The 23809-nt window shown below is 41.6% G+C and overlaps 1 protein-coding gene across 1 annotated transcript in view; it reads left to right on the top strand.

The window, feature by feature from the left end:
* The window catches only part of KCNH5 (potassium voltage-gated channel subfamily H member 5), a 169409-nt gene that overhangs the window by 48168 nt on the left and 97432 nt on the right, over positions 1 to 23809 (top strand). The window contains exon 7 of the mRNA XM_075150883.1: positions 13325 to 13754. Coding sequence (XP_075006984.1) covers positions 13325 to 13754 — 430 coding nt within the window. The remainder of the gene's footprint in view (positions 1 to 13324; positions 13755 to 23809) is intronic.

The following is a 23809-nucleotide window of genomic DNA, read 5'->3' as shown; positions in this document are numbered from 1 at the left end:
GTGGCCCTACTCTGGACTCGCTCCAACAGGTCCATGTCCTTCTTATGTTGGGGTCCCCAGAGCTGGATGCAGTACTCCAGGTGGGGTCTCACGAGAGTAGAGTAGAGGGGGAGAATCACCTCCCTCGACCTGCTGGTCACGCTTCTTTTGATGCAGCCAAGGATAGTTTGGCTTTCTGGGCTGCAAGTGCACATTGCCAGGTCATGTTGAGCTGCTCATCAGCCAACATCCCCAAGTCCTTCTCTCAGGGCTGCTTTCAGTCCATTCTCCACCCAGCCTGTATTTGTGCTTGGGATTGCCTTGACCCAGATGCAGGACCTTGCACTTGGCCTTGTTGAACTTCATGAGGTTCGCACGGGCCCACTTCTGAAGCCTGTCAAGGTCCCTCTGGATGGCATCCCTTCCCTCCAGCGTGTCGACTGCACACACAGGTTGATGTCATTGGCAAACTTGCTGAGGGTGCTCTCAATCCCGCTGTGCCTGTCCCCAACAAAGATGTTAAACAGCGCCGGTCCCAATACCGACCCCTCAGGAATGCCACTCGTCACTGGTCTCCACTTGGACTTTGAGCCGTTGGCATACAGCACCAAATGCATTTTTGTTAGTTGTTAAGGGACTAGGTGAGTTGTGGGGGACATCATTGCAGGCAGTTTCTTTTCCTCCCTATGGGCAGGTCTGACGCATGAAGAAGGATACGGCCAAGGAAGTTTAGGTTTGTATCTCTCTGTTGTAGACTACTATATGTGATATAAGTGCTTGAAGGTTGTCATGCAGCAGCTGCTGAGTCATTGTCTAAGGTGCCTTCTGCACTTGAGTGCTATTTTATAATGTCAGAATTAAGAAGATAAATTGAAAGATTAAAAAAAAGAGTTTGAAAAAAGGAAGTGTGAGTTTTCTTACTGAGGGTTGGAGTTCTTCAAATGCAGTCAGTCTTGGCCGGAGTAGGAACAGTGTCATTTCCATCATGGACAACATTAGGCCAAGGCTGGAGTCTTGTGAAATTCCCACCTGAGGCAAACATGACTGCAAATCAAAGTTGTCTTGTTGTTGAGTGGATGTAGAGCCTCAGTAGAAGGATATGATGAAAAGGATTATGACACACAAATTGAGAATTAGGGGGGATTAAGATGATTTGAGGCAGAATTAGAGGTGTAGGTTTCCATGCCTGGAGTTAGAGAGCCAGGCTGTTACAGTCTGCGCAGGGGGATTTGGATGTATGACAAGGAGGGGGAAAGGTAAGATAATGAGAGAGAGAGATACCTTGCACAGCATAGAGTGATCTAAATTGATGTGCTGGATGAGGAATTAAGTGGCTAAGTGGTATTGAAAGGGTAGGAAAACAAGGTAAAATAGGCTGGAGAAAAATGAGCTAAGAGAGAGGAAAGTGGAATCTTTAGGGGATACATACTTTATTTAAGAAAATTGGTAGAATGATAGTCCTAGAAATCAGAAAAATGCATGGCATCTTTTCTAATTGGGAAACATTACTTGCACTGAAATACATTCTGGCTAAACCAAAGCCATACGGAAAACCTTTCATATGTAGAAGTGTGAGAAGGGACGCTACAGAACATACTGAGGAATCCAGCCAATTTTCAAGGTGTGAAGCAGAATGGAGGGTGTGTGCTCAGAGTCTCTGAAGCTAGGCTGAGTATTTTTTTGTAAAGTAAAAGAGTTCTCTGAAACTTCAGATTTAGTCCAAAAGTGCATGTCTGTCTGTCTCTTCTTTTATATTAAAAAAAAAAAGAAAAAAAGTAATGGGGGATATGGTGCTTGTATTCAAAGATTTTGGTCACATGAAGTTCCTATTGTTATTAGGCTGTGGAGTATATAGCGACTGGAAATTTGATTTTTGTCTTGGAGTTACATGTCACTTGTAGTAATTTTTTCCCTGAGTACTTAGCTGTATCTAACAACTCTTTCGATTGGTGCATGCACCGACACTTATATTTCTAAAATCATGACTCCCTACTTTTGAAGCTAGAGAATTGTGTTACCTTAAGGCTTAACCTTTATATGTGTTCTGCCTACTAGAGAGATAAATATCCAACCTCTGTCAGTCTGGGCTACCAAAAGGTTGTTTATAGCGTGAGTAACCATCGATTCCATACAAGTCACAATTATCAAAGTCACACTGTGCTGAAATTATCAGCAGATGGGTTTACAGTGTGCCTGAGGACGATGATCCCATTGCTTGTTCAGATATGGTCAAACCATGCTACAACTCCATTTGGGACAAAATGCATGGATTTACATCCCAGGGAAACCAGGATGTTGTGCAGCTGCTTGGCTCTTGTCCCCCCATGGAGCCATACAGCTGGAAGAGGACCTGGAGCTGGAAGGAGCTCGGGTACCCCCATTAGGTACACACACACTGACAGAGTGCTGCTGAGGGCTGCATTTGAGCCTCTGTAAGTTAGTATATAGAATAAATATTCCCAAGACTAGGTGGATGGACAAGCTTTTGGCCAAATGGAAAATGCTTCCACAAATTAAGTGTTAAATACAGCTGAAAAAGCCCCCTTTACTATTTGGAAAAATATTGATGTCTTTTTTTTTTTCTTTTCTGGGAATTTTCCCTGAGATTCATGAACTTCTGAGTTTGTAATGAAACAAAGCCTAGAAGCTTGATCTCATCTCTGCTGGAAACATGGCCCTAAAATGACACGGCACATATTGCGAAGAATGGGACCAGATGTCAGGATGGTACATACAGATAGCCAAATAGATGGTTTTCAAATGAGTTGTATAAAAGATCATCCCTTCTGCAAAAATTAGTTTTCATGAGCCAATGGCTGGAAGTGAAAGCAGACAAATTTGAATGACCTAAAACTCTGAAGTTCTAAGTCTATTGTTTAATAATGTAAGACTACATGATCCAATGGCCTCTAAAATTTAGTGATCTGTGCGGGACATATTAAGGCATGGAATCCTTGTAATTATAATCTTCTTTTAATTACTATTATCGATCTATTTCAGCGGTGGCAGAAACTTCTTTGCATCACTGCAATTAACAGCAACTAATTTTGCAATGTCTGTAAATTGAAAGCAAATGAAAGCTGATACTAGTTTAGTCATATTCACATCTGCAGTGCTTTACTGCAAACCTTCCCGTTTCGGGAGATATTTGAAGGGTTTATGGACCCCAGTCTGCGTGGCATATGCAAGGTGAAGATAAATCGGTGTGTTTCAGGAATGTGGCGTTGGCTCTGAAATAAAGTCCATGGCTAGCTACCTTTCTTAAATCTAGGTGGCTGACATGGAGAAAATAATTCCCATAGAACTAAATCCCTGCTGCAGCCGAGTGTTAAACTATGATGAAGACTCCTAGCAACATAACGACAGACGCACTAGGCTGGGACCTGGCATTTTGCCCTTTGTTATGCAGTTGGAATGCAATTAAATATGAAGAATACTGTCATCTTGCTGTAGTGTGCAGAAAACTGCAATATAATAATACAACAGCTTGGTTACGGTGTCCAAATATAAATGTATCCACCTTAGGCATGTATTACATAGATGGTCAGCCATATTCAGCCCTGTCGCTTACTCACCCCTATCACTGCAATCTTAGTTGCAGAATTGCATGTCGTCTCTCCAGCTTTTATTCAAGCCAAGGTTTTATTCAAGTTGTGCCACTGTTTAATTACCAGCTTTTTTAACGCTATACAAGGTCTGGGATATTTCTTCAGGTCCCCCTATGGAGACACATGAACGTCATCTTGATGTGAGAGGCAACTTGTGAAAGGAAGGGCCTGAACCGGAGTCGATGCGGGGGGGTGGGAGGGCAGGCAGGGCTGTCCCACGGGATGGATGTGACCGGGTAGCCTCATGCTGCACCGCTCTGATGCGGATTATGGCATACTGAACTTTACTAATACGTCTCAGTGGCCTTTTTTCACTTTTTTTTTTTTTTAATGTGTTGTGTATGTTGCTGGGATGCAGATGTTGAGTACAAGCCATTTAAATCAAATCTTTAGTCAGAGCCGCATTAAGTGTTGCAGCGTCCAATTGGGGCAAATTGTGTGTGGAGTACTTTCAAGGGAAGCTTCGAGTCCTGTGCGATCCCTTCGCTTGCAAAGGAGGGGAAGGCTTACAAAGGAGACGAGGCAAATGAAATAATCCAATCAGATACTCACTGCAATAATGCTGATGGAAGTAGCACAAATCCACATTACTGAGATTGCTGTACACAGCCGTCAATGGGAGGAGAAGAGTCGCAGGCTTACGGATGGGCAATTGCTCTGCACAAAATGTGGCCAAGGTACAGCCTTGGAGAAAAGAACTGCATGGCTAGTATCAGAATTAGCAAAGTTTTACTAGAGAGACAGCCTTGTAACTTGGTGTGAGTCTTTATTTTGTTCAAGACTGGGTTGGTGTTATGTCTACCCCTTGGCGTCGCGGATATGTGTAGTTCCAGAAGTATTTGCAGAAACGTGGCAGCTCAGGTTACTCTCTCCAGGTATTTCGTCTCTCTTTTTATTCCTATATTGGCATAGGAAATGTGTAATTTGTTGCTGGCATTAAACTATCAGCTAAGTTCAGCATCCTGCTCAGATGCTGTCCCAACTGATGTGACACACCTTCCTCTCTCTCCCATTTCATCCTCCGTCCACCTTCCCTAAGTGAAAATTATCAGATTTTATGATATCATCCTCTTTTTTCCCCAGTTGGGCACACTGATGCACTAACAAATAAATAGTGCAAGATGCCACATTCCCCTTAACTTGAATCTAGAAGAAATATTTTGAAATTGCCCTTCTTTTTATAACCTCAGTTATTCACTGTTTGAAATGTATTTCATAGTATAGATGTGCCATAAACAATTCACTAGCAGTTTATTTATAATGTTATAGCTTATTGACATTTGTGTTGGGGGAGAAAAAAAATGAAAAGCTCCCCCATCTTCCTGGGAAAAAAAGGTAAATCTGAAGCAATAGATTTAGAGGTGCTTTCAGAGACTGTATGAGAAAACCTACTTGCTTTCATTTTGCTGTAAGGACTCAATTTTGTGCTCACTGCAGTCTCTACTCCCATTGCTACCAGGGTCAAATATTAAATGGGCTCTGCTTGTATCTGGACCTAGGATCTAGATAGGTTGTGCAGAAGCAAAGCCCCTTACTCCTGTGTGGATTTACATAATTGAATGCAACCCTAAATTCAGTTCTTAAAGTGGTGATAAATCAGAAATGTTGCTTTTTATTTTTCTCATTCCAGCATTTTGATTTGTAACTATGCAGCTTTATTACGTTAATTGTTTACCTAAAAAGAAGGGTTTCTGGGATATGTTGGAAGATTTATTTTAACATTAACTCCAGTAAAGAAGCATTAAGGAGCTAATCAGGAATTTTAGAGCGAAGCTCTATTTAAGTAGCTAAGCTCAAAAATTTCTTTCAGGAATGATTTGCTGGTTAAATTTCAAACAGCCTATACGTCCTCCTGGATACTCCTCCTGCACTGCACAGAATAGTACCTTCTGGGTACACGCCTGCAGGCTCACCCGCTCATCTTGGCAAGACTCACCATTTCAGTCGTTCCCAAAATCTGTTTTCTTTTACATTGTGTACCATCGTGTAAGAACTGCTCAGTGAAGATTGCCTAAGGTTTACGAAAATGGTGCCTTTTTCACTGCTTCAATACCAAATGCTGAGCTATACCTTGACTTTACAGAATCACCTAAGTGATTCGTTTGGGTGAATTTTTTTTGTGTATAATTACTTCTGGTGAGGGAAAGGCAATGGAAGTTTTGCCCATGCTTCTTTAAATAAAGTATTTGGACTGTATTTCAGAATGTACTAAGCATGGGATTCTCATCTGATGAAACACAGGGCCAGGCATAGTCCATGAGGAGATACAGGCATGTTCAGAGTATGGCTCCTCATGTTCTCAGATGCATCTCCAAAATAGGTCTGAGGAGTCACCCTGCCCTAAAATGCTTATTTCTCACCATTGACTGTAATGAAAACGCTAGTGTGACTAGCTCAGATGCAGACCCCTCCACGGTATAGTTTAGGCTGAGATTATGTGTATCCTCCCCTTGAGACTCTATTTGCCTCACTTCAACTTTTCAAAGGATAAAAACAAAAGCAGAAAAAAATAACAGGGATAAAACTCACAAGCACCTTTTGAGTCACCGAGTCACTGGCTTTGGTGGGCGGGTTCATTGTATCACCTTTCCCATAAACTGGTCGAAATTCACCTTAACTCATGGTGACTGCAAATTTGCAGTCTGCGCATTTGTCCCTGTGCCAGCCTTCTTGGTTAAATATTTCTTTTCCTTCCCTCATGTTTATTTCCTCGGTGTGCTTAGAAAGAACAGTCATACCCCCCTCCTCCTGCAAAAACACACCTATTTTCCTTTCCTTAATCTAAGCAAACTGATCTTGTCAAGAAACTTAATTTATGAAATCTTATGCAAATTTTCTTTGCCATTCCCGCTGCCTCTCTCTGCACAGAGTTAAGTTTGAATATATCTCTTTAGGGCAGAGCTGTACGTATTACTCCAGGCGGAGAATTCATCTTCGCTTTGTAATTGGGGTTTGGCGTTTCCTCTTGACGGTGGAAACATTCAGCTGATCCGCCCTGGAACTGGATTAACCTCCTCTGTGAGTGCGCCCCACTGATTGCTCGGAGTCACTGTGGGATTAACCCATATACCCAAATATTTCTTGTCCTCGGTAATCTTCAACTAAAGATCTTCGTAGTTGTGGAAATTTTTGTTGATTTGTCCTGTAATGGATGCCTTGAGACTCTGTATTGTTAAGCTTTATCACATTTTCCTTTATTCCCACCTGGTTATTCTTTGCACTGACAGTGTGTTCCAAAGGTGTGCCATCATCAGATTTTATGACCATGTAAAATTTCTGCTTACTTCACTAAGAAACCAACGAAATCACCAAGAGTTACCAGTTGTAACCCTTGCTAGACTTCCTTTTAAGGGTTTCCATTTTGCCATCCTTTTCACGAGTTCCTCAGTCACCTTACAATCCCAGTTGTGGTCCCTGTTTTCTCGTGTGTTTCCTAATAATTTCACCCCTTGCGTTACTGAAATACTGCATTTCTTTTATTTAGAAAATGGGGTGTGTTATCAGAAAAAGCTATCAGGAAAACTTGGCTGGATCTCAGCTGACCGAAGCTTAGCAAACCTATTGCTGCACTGATTGCATTTTGATTTATCTCAATGTTTCTAATTACTCTTTCCTTTAACATTTGTTCAGGTAATGTATCTATTTATTTCCTTCTTGATGCATTAGCTTTTCTGGAAAACATCAACATCATCTTTGAAAACTAAAGCTAAGAATTAATTTAATTTTTAGCCCAAGCCTGGATTATTTTTACTTCATTGCCGCTTGATCACTTTTATTGTTCTTTTTTCATTTATGAATGTGAAGAATCTTTGGGTATTTGTCCTAATGTTCTTTACAAGGAAAAGTTCAACCTGACATTTGGCAATTCTCAATTTATCCCTATTCTTTTTACCCTCTAAGGTGTAGCTTTCTGTTGATCAATTTTTTATTTCTTATATATTGCCAATTGTCTGTTTCTGTTTTCTTCCTTTGGGTGATTATTTATGTGTTTATAACTGATGCCCAGCTTTACAAGTTTTTCCCCTTCTTTGAGATACAACCTGTGGATATTTTGTACTTTTTGACGTAAGGACATTCCAGGTGTCTTCTGCTGCCAGGTGTCTGACTCTCCTATCTCTCTCAGTCCAGTTGTCTTCACTTATTATTGAAGTTCAATATACTATCCTTTATAATTTACCAACTCTTGCTCTTTGAGATCAAGAACCCCAGTCCAGTTTACTTTGTGACTGTTCATTTTTTTAATGAACTGATTCAATTCCTCCTTCAAACCAATGGGGACTTCTGCAAAATCCTATCAGAACCAAATGTAGTGTAGCATCACTTTCTGTGGAGTAATTGGCTATTCAATGAAGAAATAAGCATGCTATTGCATCTGCAGAAAATCTCAGCCTACTGTTATTAATAGCATTTATTCTCCAAGCTCGTATCGAGAAAGATAAGTCTCACGTTGTGAGGCAGTGCTCTGTAATATCTCTCTCTGCAATAACATAATACAGGTTTGGATGCTGCCCAGATCCGGGCTATCCAGATTTCTAAGGATGGGTTTAATTTCTCCTCCCGTAAGCTGTGTAAGTGATAGGCTTCAGCTTCTTTGTATTCAGTGGGAGGGGAGAGAGACAGTTCCAGGAGGTGATTCATCCCGTCCCGGGCTGTCTGAGATGGATTGGGTGAATCATTTTTCTGACATGCCTCTCTCTTCGCTCACCAGGGAGGAAAGCTGGACAATTCACATAGACTGGATGATTGCCGTAAGGTTGCAGCATTATGTGAGGTGAATCCCACCCCAGGAGGGCGGTTAGAGCTCAGTCATGGTGTGGCTGTGGCTTGTGCAGGTGTGCTCGAGCTCAGCTTACATGAAACCATTTTGCTCTTGCTCGGAGATAAAGAGCTCAGCCTGGGCTGCAAAATCCTCAGAGGATTTCATCACTTTAATGGCTAGTTTTGCTGAATGCAGGTTGCTGTAATTGCTTGCGTCTAGCAACTCTAAGCATATTAGCTTAAATTTAGCTTAAGAAGGTCTGTATATACTGCAGTCACACCTTTGACTGCAGTGGCAACATTCCCTACAGCATTTCATAGAAAGGGTCCCAGCTCTGGTTCTTGGCCACTCCATAAATTCTTCAAAACCACAATGTGCTGAACATCAAAACGTAGTGAAAAGCTCTTCTTTTTTTTTCCTCTGACCTTTTCTGAGACAGTGTTTCTGTTAAATGATGCAGTACCGATCCCCATTTTCAGAGCCGGAAGGATTTCAGTTTTAGAACACATTTAAAATGCATGTTTCATTTTTTTGTTGCTGTTGCATATGTGCCCACAGCTAACAACAAATAAATAAAAAATCATGGGGTGAAATCTAATGGAAAAAGTGCCTAGAGTTAAAAACACATTGTTCCCTAATAGGAAAAAAAAAAAAAATGCACAAATTTACCATTTCAGCATACTGGGATTTAATTTTGAGGTTTAAGCAGATTTTAGTATATTTAGATGGTAGAAACGAATGGCTGGTTTTGTTTTTATTTTACTTTTTTAAACATTTATGCAATAATTTCCTACTGCAGAAAAGACTTATTAGATTAGCAAGTAACCAGCTGATTAAATCTTTTATGTCTTTTACAAAGATGCAGCTCTGTTATTCTGTTGCTCCTTTAGTGTAGAACAGACTCCACTCTCTTTTTCCTGGTTTAGGAGGACGTCTCTGGCACTCATGCTAACTTGAATGAGCTCCTGCACTTTTTAACCTTTATTTTCCTTTGGTGACAATGGTCTCTTTATCCTCTTGCATGTTTGGCTCTCGACCCCTGTATAACATGGCTTTGACAGCTTCATCCTTCCTATTGCCTGGCTTATCAGGGATTCATTAAGCACAAGAGAACTTAGCTCCCTGTTCTTGCTCGAGGTGCAGAAGTCTGTTCCCACGGCATGTATCGCAATTGCAGGAAACATATCTCTCAGCCTTTTGGTCAGAGAAGTTTAGTGTCAGACACACAGACACTTCTTTCATCCTGGAAGACTGAAGTTTGACAATGTGGTAACATCTAGGATCTGAAATGGCAAGATTCAGGTAATTTTAATAGGAAGGAGTGGTCCCTCGGCATTTCAGACTGAGTGCTGTCATCACTTGTGCCTCTGCTATCAAACTGAATTTCCTTTCTTAGTGTATCAAAAGAATTTGCAAGGTGCTCATGTCAGTAAACTTGGGCTTTGTTTAATCATGAATGGCTAATTTAATTCCAAAGTTGAACATCCATTCCTCAAAAATGTCTTTCTGGATGAATTTGACATTGCCTACATCCTTTGTGGTGGCTTCAGCTGTCTGCTAAATAGAAATGGTGGTACAAAAAGGGCTGGTTCAGAGCTACTGCTTGTGTCCTCTCCTGATCCGATGGCCTTAGAAGTCACTGGGAAAGTCTCCTGTGACTCACACTTGTAACACTTAAGTCAATGATGTGTGTCAGATAGGAATTCGGTTCCAAACTTGACACACAAAATGCAATTCTGGAGTAGGTGGTTTTTCATTTAAAAAGCTGAGATGATTGAAGAGGAGCAAGCTGAATATCCTCATCTGATTAAGACGTGATCCAATACATTAGTCAAAACCTCAAGGCGCAGTATTGGATAGTTCATAACATAACGAGATATTCTCAGTCAGAGAACCAGCAGATACTACATACAATGGGCCCAATTGACTAAATACAGCAATAAAGTGACAAATGTTCCTGCCAGAAGGTTGGATCTTCAGTATCAAAAACGTGCGTTATTTACACGATGCGAGTGCCAAACGGGATTACATGCCCCATTCAAGGTTTCTAATCACCTCTCTGTTCCTTGAGTGCTGAGGTTACTGCAGTTAGACCAGATGCTATCCTTTAGTAGAAGGGTTTCCAAAATATTCATTATGGAGCATAAATACAGTTGGAAGTAAAATGAAATTAAAGGCAGCCAGCAATCAGTTGAGTTTAGAATACTGAATTTCGTAATAGCCCAGACTTAATTCAAGGCAGTTAGTCGTTCACATAATTTCCACCAAAGAGATTGTTGCTGAATCTTAGGCAGAGCTTTGTGTGTTAACAGTTGTGCATTTATCGTCAGGCAATTTTTTAAGTATAAAGATATCAGCTTGACCCAACCCAGTACTTAAACAGTACGATGCATCACATGTTCATTTAGTATGTGCTTAATTGCTCTTTCCTAGGTAGTGTTTTATGGAATAGGCTTTTAAAGCTTCCAATATTGTCTTTATATTTTGCAAGATTAGACATGAAATGTGAATGCTCAATAAATATATCTCTGATTTTTTGACCTTAAAGTAGTGGGTCAGACTGAACTGGCTTTAAGACTTACAGTAAAAGTTACTTAAATGAATTACTCTTTGGAAAGAATATATTTCAATGTCAGCTAAAATGAAACATTTCTCTTTGTTTTATACATAAGAAATGTGATAATAACCACAGCACAAACTTTCTCCCAGACTTTGAAATAAATACTGTATTTTTATATTAGTTGTACAACTGCTAAACTGTCCACGTAACTTAGAGAAGATGTAATATGGATGGAGGATGGGGTGTCAGACTGTAAACTCTCCTGATCAAGGGTTTACTCGCGGTTTGGATTTGTGCAGTATGAAGTGCAGCGTAAGCCTTGCCACTGCGACTAGCTTAAACTACTGGGTGCAAAAAGTTTAGATTCCAGGTCTCTAATTCCTTCCCTAGCCTTAATCTTGGTGACGAACAGTGACTCTTTAAGTAAAATGGAAATAATGCCTATCTCCTTGACCAATGCAGTAAGACCTGATTCTACACAAAAAACACCCCGCTGTTTTCTCTCTCTGATTTCACAGCAAGTTGTAAACTTTCAGAATCAGGGTTAATTCACTGAAATTCATTAAATACACTATTAAACTACTCTGTAGTTTTCTTTTTTAATGTAGATATTGTTTCTGTGGGGTGTGACCCTCATTCAATAGTCCATTGGCCCCAGTCCATCGCGTAATGAACATCGTAAGGGACTTCCCAGTTTATTGAACAAGTTGGCTGTTCAGAGTGCCTCACAGTCATATATCTATCCCAAAGCAAATAAGTAGATATACATTTAGATGGAAATAAGAATGATAAACTAGATCTGTGTCTTGTGTAAATGCAAAATACAGAAATCAAAATGGGAAAATTCCACTTCCCTCCATGGTATTAGTCATCATGAGAGCTTGAATGCAAATATAGAACTTCAATTTATTAAGGATTTGGGGATCTGAAACAAATTCCAACAGGATTTGAAAAGCATACAAGAACTTTGTTGAACAGATTACATCTAGAAATATCAGATGTATGTTACCCTTCAAACATTAGTTGTGAAAAGAAACAGAGGTGCAAAAGAGATTAATGTTTTTCTGGTATGGAAAACTCCAGAAACTCCAGTCTTTTACTGTTTGATAATATAATTAGCCAGTGTTTTGACTAGACTGATTTGATAATGATGCATAGAAAAGGGCAATTTAATCTTGGCACAGTAACTAGGAATGTTTGCCTCATTGCTTTCTATGTCTTAATTTCTACTTTGAATTAAACGTCTTCAGCTTCTGAATGTTTTATATTAGAAACCTTCCTTTACGAACCTTCTATTTTGAGCCACTAATTAATTTAATGCACAAGTTAGGTATATCATGGGATTGCAATAGATCGGGAACGTATTTTTCTTCTCTATCTGCATCTATAAACTCTATTAAAATACATTGCAAACCATTTGTGCATTGAGGAGGACATGCACATTTCTTGCTCCCTCTCAGATGTTTCCATTAACTTTTTGATGTCCCTTTGCTTCTATTCCCTAAATATTTGTACTTCCATTTATTTGTACTTCATTTATCTTGTGTGAAAAAAAAACACCACACAAATACTTGCTTTAGGAAAATATCTGCAATGTCTGTTTACCGAAAGTAAATTAACCCTATATGCAAAGGCATGTAGTTTCCTTGCCAGTGCCTTGTGGTCTGTATTAACCTCACTCAGAAAGGTGATGTGCCCACAGTTGTTAGTTCCATGTTCAGTCAGTGAGAATTCTTATAAATAACAAAATATCCAGAGTTATATTAGCTGTGGTGAAGGATAATATGAGGTGGAGACTGGAGGAAGTTATCCAGCTACTCTCTAGTGGATGAGAGGAACAAGAGGCAGACTTCTCTGTAGTTACCCATTACAATTACTTTCTGACATTTCTCTTGAGCATCTGTTAATGCTGAGGGTTGTTGAAGTAGGTGGACCCCCGTTTTGGCCAGAATAGCAATCCTCCTCTTGGATTTAATAGAATACTCTTCTCTGAGAAGCTTCGAGAAGACTCCACTTGGAAGGTGTTGTTCCATCTGTGACTGCTCTTCCACCACCACGTTTGACCTCCTTGAGGTCAAAGCAGAGTCTCTTGTTTACTTCAAACTGGCAAAGTATCGAATCACTCCTTTTTGTAATAAACATGCCATTTCTCACTTTGGATTCCACAGAACTCTTCTGTTACTTGGAAGGACTGAGCTCGAACGAAGTAATTTATCCCCCTAATGAGTGCCAAACTTGATTTACGCTGATGAGGACAAAGTACTGGAGGGGGAGGAGGGTTTGATCTTGTATTCTGTCATCTGGGGCATGAAAAAATTGTATAGAAAGGTTTAAAGCAGATGCAGGAATCGCTGTACAGCCTTCTGTGTTAACCAGCAGGATATTTTGCATGAAGTAATGATTTTTATTCTTTTCTAGGGGATCAGTAGCCTCTTCAGTTCCTTAAAAGTGGTGCGTCTTCTACGACTCGGTCGAGTTGCCAGGAAGTTGGACCATTATCTGGAATATGGTGCTGCTGTACTGGTACTGTTGGTGTGTGTGTTTGGACTTGTGGCCCACTGGCTAGCCTGCATATGGTACAGCATCGGGGACTACGAAGTTATAGATGAAGTCACTAATACAATCAAAACAGATAGCTGGCTCTACCAACTGGCACTGAGTATCGGGACACCATATCGATACAACACCACTGGCTCAGGACAGTGGGAAGGAGGACCCAGTAAAGACTCCTTGTACATATCCTCTCTCTACTTTACCATGACAAGCCTTACAACGATAGGATTTGGAAACATAGCTCCAACCACTGATGGAGAGAAGATTTTTTCGGTGGCCATGATGATGGTTGGCTGTAAGTAGAATTTGATTTTATTGTGTTTAAGCAAAAGGTAGTTGTATAGCTAGTATAGTTGCATAGTACACTTGCTGTAAGCTTTCTTGACATCCTAAAAAATCTGAAGTACCTGTAAATAGTCATGAAATTAAATTGGAATTTTTGAAAACAGGAATTGAAATTGTGTGCTGTAGCTTTTAAATTGTTTGTGAGACACTTGTACGTACATGAGTGTGCCCGATGACAATTTCATATTGAGTTCAGGGCCTCTTCTTTACGCTTTAAAGATGGCTGTGATAGTGTTTGAAAGGTCTTGGCTGGAATTTGGTTAAAAGCTACAATCTATATTCAAATTCAGGTAGTCTGACTGAGTTTTGCTTATAAACTTGCACAGGCGTGGCAATGTTTGAAGTGATTTTAGCTAATCCTCGAAACATTTAGTGATTCCATAAAGTGATTGTGTACTTTATGGCACTGGTTTTACTTACAAGAAGTCCTGATTTTATCTCCTGAATGTGGTGACCTTTGTCACCAGCAAAGCTAGAAGTGAAGGAAATAATAAGACACTATATTGCACCTTTTCTCTGCTTCCTGCTGTTTTCGCAGCTCTGCTGAAATAGTCTAAAAACAATAGTGGTAAGGCACATTTCTCATTTCATGTGCTGCCAAGGTTAGATCACTGATTTGAAGAAATCTTCAAAATATAGTAAAGTGCTGAAAATGGTAGTATTATTTGGGAAAATTATTTTTCTGTTAAATAAATAATTCTGGGTATTTCTCTGATGCTTTCTATTTTCTGAGCTCCATACAAACGCTAAGCAATTATGTAACGAGAGCAAACAAAACCTTTTGGAAATAAGATCTGCGTAATCTGTCTGATAGTTATCTCGGATAACACTTTGAGCTCATCTCAGAGAAATACTGAACTATAAAAAGGAAGTTTTCTTGCTACAGTCTTTCTAGATCTTTAAAAGATTAAAGCCATTTGTTTGGAGATTTTTAAATGTTTTTTAAAAAGAGAGGTTGCAGTTTTAGAACTCTGCTTGCAGCGTGGTGCAATGAAATTTCTGCTGAACAGCATCTTTACATGATGGGTTGATGTGTTTCAGAACATTTCAAAGTCCATAAAAAGCAAATCCCCAAGCTAGAGCATTAATGAGCAATTGCAGCTAGGCCATAGGTTTTCTATAGGTGCTGATTAGCCATTTGTTGAAACTGCTTTGTGTTATTTACAGAAGGCTGGGGATTTGGAGAATAAAGTGGATATAGAACATTTAAAATATTTTAATATTTACTTCCCTTGTCTTTTGTGAGGACTTCTGTTGCCCTGCAGAGGAGGGTCCCACAGAAGGAACTAAGCAGCCGTGGTAAATGATTTAGGGTGGGGTGAGAGCCATAAAAACATAATGAATAATGATAATAATAATAATAATAGTAATAACAAAATAGATACATGACCTCAGTAACTGAAAAGGAAATGGAGCTTGTAACCTGCTTTGTATTTGTTCTGGGTGGATTGTACTCTTGCTTTTTCATCTCTGAAACACATGTTAAAGATGGGAAATACACATAGCAGTATCAAAGTTGACATTTCCAACAAAGTATGTATGTGCCACTGGCTGATTTTTATAGTTTTCATAAGTCTTACCTACAATGTTATTAAATGTACATGTCAAATTTATAAGTGGTACTTGTAAGCTTAGTAGTTGGAAAACCATGAGTAGGTTTATAGGCTTTTGGGCAAAGTCAAAAGTAGAATCTAAAATTCAAGAAGCATGGCAAAAGAACAGTTAAGTTGCTTATTGCATAAAAATAATGCCATCAAAATAAATGTGGCTTCTCTTGTGAGTGGGGTAGAGAGCACTGTGGCATGCAGGAAATCTACAGACAAAAGAAACCTTCTTTTTAGATTATTTTCAAGTGTCAAAATGCTCAGTTATGATCAAATGGTTGAATCTTTTGCAAACATACCAATGAAGATTTGAAGATTTTCAGTTTATGCACATCAGTAGGATGACTGCTCCTGAAATCTAAAGGAGTTGCTTTGTTGGTTGAATACTGGTTAGAAAATATGCCAACTTCCAAATAGATACTGGTCACGAGCTTTATACTTGCAATATTTCTGCAAAGAGATCAGACCTGCAGGATTGTATAAACATGCTTTGCAGTGCCAGCTGCTGAAAACATGACAGTCTGAACATTAAAATGGGACAGGAAGGCACAACAAATAGCCGATGGAAAATGCAATTTCTCACGCAATAGAAGTGGCCAGTGAGCTTGGGAAAAGGATTTGGCCCCAAGAAAAGGTGTAACTAAGAACTGAAAATTATTCAAGTTGTTTTCAAAAGAAGATGTTTCAGTTTTTCTTTTGAAACAGTGTTTTGAGATAAACATTCAGCAAAATTCAATTATAGTTCAATCAATAAAAAACTCTGGTCCCTGAACTGACTCCTGTTATAAGCAGAGGGAGACTGTGAAATACCTTTGGTAATTTTCCTGAAGAACTTTGCTAATACCAATAGTTGATATTGGCAGCATCTTTTCTAACAGACTGTGCCAAATAAATGTCTTAAACTTAGCACTGGAATCAGAGATAGTAATTCATCACAATCCCAGCTGCCTGCTCATGCGAACTGCAGATATGAAAGAAAATCCTCACTGCGTTGTCAGCTAGCAGCGACTTGTTCTGCAAGCCTGAAGTTTCCTATTCATGCTGGCAAAGTTATCGGGACCTGGGAGGAGTATTTGGAGAGATTTGCAAATCCTTCTGGTGGGCAGGATTGCAAAATGGTGTACTTGTTAAAAATAGCCAAATTAAGATTCTGTAGCTGCTGATAAAGCATTGCTCGGTGGCAGGAGAAACCCAGATGAATGGGGATGCTTTTCAGTTTGATTGGCAGTTTGTCACTTGCTTGTTCACTGAGGACAGAATCGGGTGGGATATTTAGACTGAGATACATCACCTGTCTTGCAGGAAAGAGAGCTTTGAATAACTTAACCTCATCTTGTGGAGCTTACTTCAGATTTCTTTTTGCCTCACTTGCTTCTTCTTGGTGTCCAGTGCTGTTCAGCAATATTTTTTCTGTTGCTTCTTGACATTTGAAAAGCTAAAAATAGCAAACATAAAGCATCCTATGACAAGGGAGCAAGGTTTTTACAAGGGTTATTGTTTAAATACCTATTCTTCATTTGCTGCCCAGAGCTGCTAAATATGCATTGAAAATCTGATTTTTGTAGCTCCTTTTGTGTTGATATAGGTCATTTCATCCCCTCTCTGCCCAGAACAGAAGAAATAGATAGGTCCATCAAATCCTTTGAATGGACCAGGAATCGTTTATCATTCAGGAAGGACCTTTTTTGTAAACCTCCTGTTATCTTCTGCAGCTCACAGCCTCTAGCAAGAAACTCAGTCTCTGCTGCTGCACGTTGCTCTAGCTCAGTCCACAGGCAGTGCCATAGATGTAGCTGTATAACTAACTGGTTCTGTGCCTTTCACAAAAAGGAATGTATTAAGAAAGAAGTCAGAAAGATACTTTTGGTTTTTACACCATTACTATCTTGCAACTCAGCACAGCCAGGACTTCAGCGAGTGGAAAGTCTGTGAAAGGGAAAAGGCATTTTGGGGAAGGTGGCAATATGGCAGGGCGGAACAGCTTGCAGAATTCAGGAGAAATGGCGTTTTCTGAACAAACAAGCATGAATGTTTAAACGATAAGAGTTTGTGGACTGCCGTATGCCTTCTTCCCTCCTGTGCTTCCACTGGGAGAAAAGTGACCAGCTTTCCAGCTTGCACCTCAAAAGGTCTCTGATGCACTTCTGTATGCTTCTTGTGTAACCTGGAGCAATCGGTTTGCCCCCGTCCATGTGCAACAATGAAATTGCTCTGAATGACACAGAGCAGATTGCAGAGTCAGTTTAGCCCCATAAATATGGCATTACACGAGTTTATTTGTCCAGCTGAGTGGGCCCAATCCAGCACATACTTTGTCTAAGCAATAACAGAAATAAAGTATATTCCACTGGTCACCGAAATGCTCCAATGATCCTTGCTTTAAGGGAAGGTCAGAACAAGATATCGAAGGCAGGAGTGTCAATGAACATTGAATACTTCACTGAAAGTCCCAGAATAATCTCTTAGTCATCCGTCAGTCCACAGAAGAGCTGTGAAAGGGTACTTTGTTGTCCTTGCTTTAGGGAGATACTTATATCTCATATACATAGCTTGCTTTGGCTTCTATTTACTTCCAGATATATGGGGAGGTGGTTGTGGGGGAGATATTATTTTTCAATGACTGGTTTTAAATTATGGTGAAGACAGGCTTGTTCAAATTGTTTTTGCATATGAGCAGAAGAATTTGTTGTGGTGATTGTACAGGATACTGTCTCTGGAAAATTGGTCATTTCTGCCAGCTATTGGAGCAATTTCTAGATAGCTCTTTCCAAAACTCAGTTTCTAATTTCATGGCTTGAAATGTTGACTTCTTGTTTTCATCTTAAAAATACCCAGGATGATGATTTGCAGGTTGGAACGGAAAACAGACATGATTGCTGTCGCTTTGACCCCAAGCTGTTCTTGTTCAGGGGAGAGCTGATGTAGGAGATTGTGGGTGGGTTCCTCTTGATACCCTGCTCTGCTTTTAATTTTACTAAACAGGGAGAATAGGACATGCTCTTTCCTATGGAGGTGGGGTGAGATGCTCTTAGCCGAGCCGCCTCTGGTTCTAAAACCTCCCGTATTGGGCGAATAATGCTGAAAGGCTGCTGGTGGCACCCTCCCTTGCTGCTGCTCAGCTCTTGTTTTGAAGTTGTGACATGGACTGCCACGGACTGTCAGTCATCTCTCCATTGATCTGCCAAAAACCTAATTCATTATTCAAGTGGGTTCTTTCGTTGTTCAAGTAACATTCGTCAGTTCCCTGGCAATATATGGTAGTTAGCCACTTGAGTGCTGTTTGTATGAATCATGGGAGTTTATCTAGTAAATTTGTTAAGCAGTGGCTAAGCCCACGCAGTGTATAATTGTAGGAAAGCACTTGTCTGGCAGAATTCCAGGCAAGCAATCCCAAGAGTCCATAGGATTTAATTTTTGATCCCGAGGAAAATGTATGTGTAAGATAGCACCTTCTAGCAAAAATCAGTGCCAGTAATGTAGATTAAATCATATTTTTCACAGCAACAGATAGTAATGTCAGAAGGCTTTACATCTGTAGGAATTCATAGACTTGAGTGTTTAGCTATGGTTGAAATCCAACTCTGCTCTAAGGGTGTCCTACAAGAGTCAGTCCTGTGTAAGGGCATTTTCTTTTCCTGCAGAGATGTGGAATATGGGAGAGACATGGCTCTGCACCACCCGTTCAGGAGCCTCAGAAAGGTTTGACCTCTTCAGCAGTGGAGGACTCGTGCCAATTTTTGCGCGGCTCCTTACAGTTTCTTAAAATGTGGGCCAGTGTGGGGAAACATGTCTCTTTGAACAAGAGCATGGCCCTGCTAGCAAGCTCTTAATTACTTCAGCTACGTACAGATGTAACCCCCAAACGTCTTTTGGCAGATGGGGTGCAGGATGCTTCCACAGCAATCGGTGTGAAGTGGCTGGAGAGCTGGGTGACAGCTTGCACCCCCTGGAGGGATCGCTTGCAGGTTATTGCCAGGTTGGACTTAGCAAAGTTTTGAATGTCCTACAGAATTTGGCCCAGTGAAGGAGGGATGAAGCAGCTTCTCACTTCTTCATGGTCTTCTACATTGTACAATGTGAATCTACTACACAGTTTGGCAAAACTGCCCCGATCGAGGCTACTGAGAGGTGGGCGCAAGGATGCTTCCAAACTAGGAGCCCTTCTACGTGCAACTGCTTCCCTCCTGCTCCTCTGCACAAGCATACATCCACCCAGAAAGGCTGCAAACTCAGCTGCGCATTAATAACTACATCTCAAAGACAGAGCATTTTATTTAGGGGCGGAGATTGTCTGGAGGAGATCATTAGTTTCTAATTGGACTTCTAAGAAATGTAGGGTGGAGGAGGAGGTGTTGATGTGGGGATTGCCTTGCAGTAAAGGACTGCTTGACCCAGAGTGGTTTTAAACATTGAGACAAGGTGCCAAAGATTTTCCCAGAAGGGTTGATTTGGGTGTATTTCTAGCTGTCTTGCTCTGGGCAGGTTGGCATTTGGCCTCGTCACTAATATCCCGCTGGATGAAATACCAGAAGTAAAGCTGTGCATCACCCCTACCCCTTGACTTTGAAGTGAGCGTATCTTGATATTTCAGAGCTTGAAGAAAGGTTCTTAAAAGGTGGCAGGACACCTAGAAGATTGGGGGTAAAGATTTCTGTACAACCAGGTCAGTGATACAAGTTATAAGTGAAACTGGGGATAAATTATTACTTTAGTATTTCAGATGAGGCAATGAGAAAGGTGATAAATTCTTTAACATCCAAATCAGGAGAGTAAAACTGTTCATTCACATTTACCCATCAGCGCAAACAGAAGGAAGTGACACAGAAAGTTATATGAAGTTGCCTTGCAAATGGAAATTTCCCCTTTTGAGTGCCATTGAAAAAGTGTTTTGACACTTTTGGACTGCTGAACCATAGTCCAAGTGCTATCAGCTCTACAAAGCGAGGGTATCAAGATTTTTCTGTGATATCTTTCAATTGTTAGCGATCTCCGTTATGTCTCACAGCTGGAGCAGACGAAGTGTTTCCAGGCAGGGTATTGGTCTCTGCAGCACCTGAACGCGGCAATCTTGATATTCTCTGAACAGCTGCATGGAAAAGGCTTAGAGTGTAAACCTATCAGTAGCCTACAGTAAAAAACAAGTTACTCTTAGGGAGTAAAAGATCTACCATCATCCACTTTTTCATGAATTTCAGTCTAAGAGTGAGATTGGGGTGGATACAACAAGGGTAATTGGCAGAAGCACCATGGGGGCATATGCGCTTTGTTTTGCTTTAACTCTGACATGGCAGTAGATTTTTAGATATTCAGGTTCTAGTTTATAGCCAAAACATGTGTCTTTATATAAAGAGCTTTAAAACTGTAAAACAGCCTCCCTGGGAAGCTTTATGGGATGTTTTTTGCAAGGTTATAGCTAGCATGTGTTTCTATAAGCTTTACTATTACTATCATTGGCTTGATACGTTTAAATGAATTTATGGTATCAAGAGAGATGGGGCAGTGAGTGGGAGAGGTAAGAATGAAGAAAGAAATGTTCTTTCATGCATTGAGCTGTGTTATTTAAAACAACTGAAAACTGCTATTAAATAAATCATAGAATCATAGAATGGTTTGGGTTGGAAGGGACCTTAAAGATCATCCAATTCCAACCTCTCTGCCATGGGCCGGGACACCTTCCACTAGACCAGGTTGCTCAAAGCTCCATCCAGCCTGGCCTTGAACACTTCCAGGGATGGGACATCCACAACTTCTCGGGGCAACCTGTTCCAGTGCCTCACCACCCTCACAGGGGAGAATTTCTGCCTTGTATCTAATCTAAATCTACCCTCTTTCAGTTTAAAGCCATTACGCCTTGTTCTATCACTACATGCCCTTGTAAAAAGTCCCTCTCCAGCTTTCTTGTAGGCCCCCTTCAGGTACTCAAAGGCTGCTATAAGGTCTCCGTGGAACCTTCCCTTCTCCAGGCTGAACAACCCCAACTGTCTCAGCCTGTCTTCCTAGGAGAGGTGCTCCAGCCCCCTGATCATCTTCGTGGCCCTACTCTGGACTCGCTCCAACAGGTCCATGTCCTTCTTATGTTGGGGGCCCCAGAGCTGGATGCAGTACTCCAGGTGGGGTCTCATGAGAGTAGAGTAGAGGAGGAGAATCACCTCCCTCGACCTGCTGGTCACGCTTCTTTTGATGCAGTCAAGGATAGTTTGGCTTTCTGGGCTGCAAGTGCACATTGCCAGGTCATGTTGAGCTGCTCATCAGCCAACATCCCCAAGTCCTTCTCCTCAGGGCTGCTTTCAGTCCATTCTCCACCCAGCCTGTATTTGTGCTTGGGATTGCTCTGACCCAGATGCAGGACCTTGCACTTGGCCTTGTTGAACTTCATGAGGTTTGCACGGGCCCACTTCTGAAGCCTGTCAAGGTCCCTCTGGATGGCATCCCTTCCCTCCAGTGTGTCGACTGCACCACACAGGTTGGTGTCATTGGCAAACTTGCTGAGGGTGCTCTCAATCCCGCTGTGCCTGTCCCCAACAAAGATGTTAAACAGCGCCGGTCCCAATACTGACCCCTCAGGAACGCCACTCGTCACCGGTCTCCACTTGGACTTAGACATCGAGCCGTTGACCGCAAGTCTTTGAGTGCGACCATCCAGCCAATTCCTTATCCACCGAGTGGTCCATCCATCAGATCCATGTGTCTCCAATTTAGAGACAAGGATGTCATGTGGGACAGTATCAAATGCTTTGCACAAGGTCAGGTAGATGCTGTCAGTCGCTCTTCCCTTGTCCACCAATGCTGAAATCCCATTGTAGAAGGCCACCAAATTTGTCAGGCACAATTTGCCCTTAGTGAAGCCATATTGGCTGTCACAATCACCTCCTTATTTTCCACGTGCCTTAGCATAGTTTCCAGGAGGATCTGCTCCATGATCTTGCCAGGCACAGAGGTGAGGCTGACTGGCCTGTAGTTCCCCAGGTCTTCCTTTTTTCCCTTTTTAAAAATGGGGGTTACGTTTCCCTTTTTCCAGTCAGTGGGAACTTCACCGGACTGCCGTGACTTCTCAAATATGATGGATAGTGGCTTAGCAACTTCATCTGCCAGTTCCATCAGGACCCGCGGATGCATCTCATCAGGTCTCATGGACATGTGCACTTTCAGGTTCCTTAGATGGTCTCGAACCTGATCTTCTCCTACAGTGGGCGATTTTTCATTCTCCCAGTCCCTGCTTTTGCCTTCTGCCACTTGGGTAGTGTGGCTTGAGCACTTGTCGGTGAAGACTGAGGCAAAAAAGTTGTTCTCCGTATCCTGGGTAACCAGGTCTCCCATTTCCTTCCAGAGAAGGCCCACATTTTCCCTAGTCTTCCTTATCACCGATGTACCTATAGAAGCTTTTCTTGTTACCCTTGACATCCCTTGCCAGATTTAATTCTATCACGGTTTCAGCTTTCCTAACCTGATCCCTGGCTGCTCGGACAATTTCTCTGTATTCCTCCCAGGCTACCTGTCCTTGCTTCCATCCTCTGTAGGCTTCCTTTTTGTGTTTGAGTGTGTCCAGGAGCTCCTTGTTCATCCATGGAGGCCTCCTGGCATTTTTGCCTGACTTCCTCTTTGTTGGGATGCATCACTCCTGAGCTTGGAGTATTAATCAGTATTAACCTTGAATATTAACCAGCTTTCTTGGGCCCTCTTCCCTCCAGGGCTTTATCCCATGGTACTCTATCAAGCAGAGCCCTGAAGAGGCCAAAGTCTGCTCTCCTGAAGTCCAGGGTAGTGAGCTTGTTGTGCGCCCTCCTCTCTCCCTAAGGATCTTGAACTCTACTATTTCACGGTCACTGCAGCCAAGGCTGCCCTTGAGCTTCACATTCCCCACCAGCCCCTCCTTGTTGGTGAGAACAAGGTCCAGCATAGCACCTCTCCTCACTGGCTCCTCTATCACTTGGAGAAGGAAGTTATCATCCATGCATTCCAGGAACCTCCCAGATTGCTTATGCCCTGCTGTGTTGTCCCTCCAACAGATATCGGGGTGGTTGAAGTCCCCCATGAGGACCAGGGCTTGTGAACGTGAGGCTGCTTCTATCTGTCTATTGAGGGCCTCACCCGCTCGGTCTTCCTGGTTGGGTGGTCTGCAGCAGACCCCCACTATAATGTCACCTGTCCCTGCCCTCCCTTTGATCCTGACCCATAAGCTCTTAGTCGGCTCCTCATCCATCCCCAGGCAGAGCTCCACGCACTCCAGCTGGTCATTGACATAGAGGGCTACACCTCCTCCTCGTCTCCCCTGCCTGTCCTTCCTAAAGAGCCTGTATCCTTCCATTCCAACACTCCAGCCATAGCAGCCATCCCACCAGTCTCCATGATCCCAGTAAGAACATAGCCCTGCAGGCGTGCGTACCTCTCTAACTCCTCTTGT

Source organism: Calonectris borealis, chromosome 5, assembly GCF_964195595.1.
Source record: "Calonectris borealis chromosome 5, bCalBor7.hap1.2, whole genome shotgun sequence".
NCBI lineage: Eukaryota > Metazoa > Chordata > Aves > Procellariiformes > Procellariidae > Calonectris > Calonectris borealis.
Note: the sequence above shows the minus strand (reverse complement) of the source record. Positions and strands in the feature narration are given on the sequence as shown.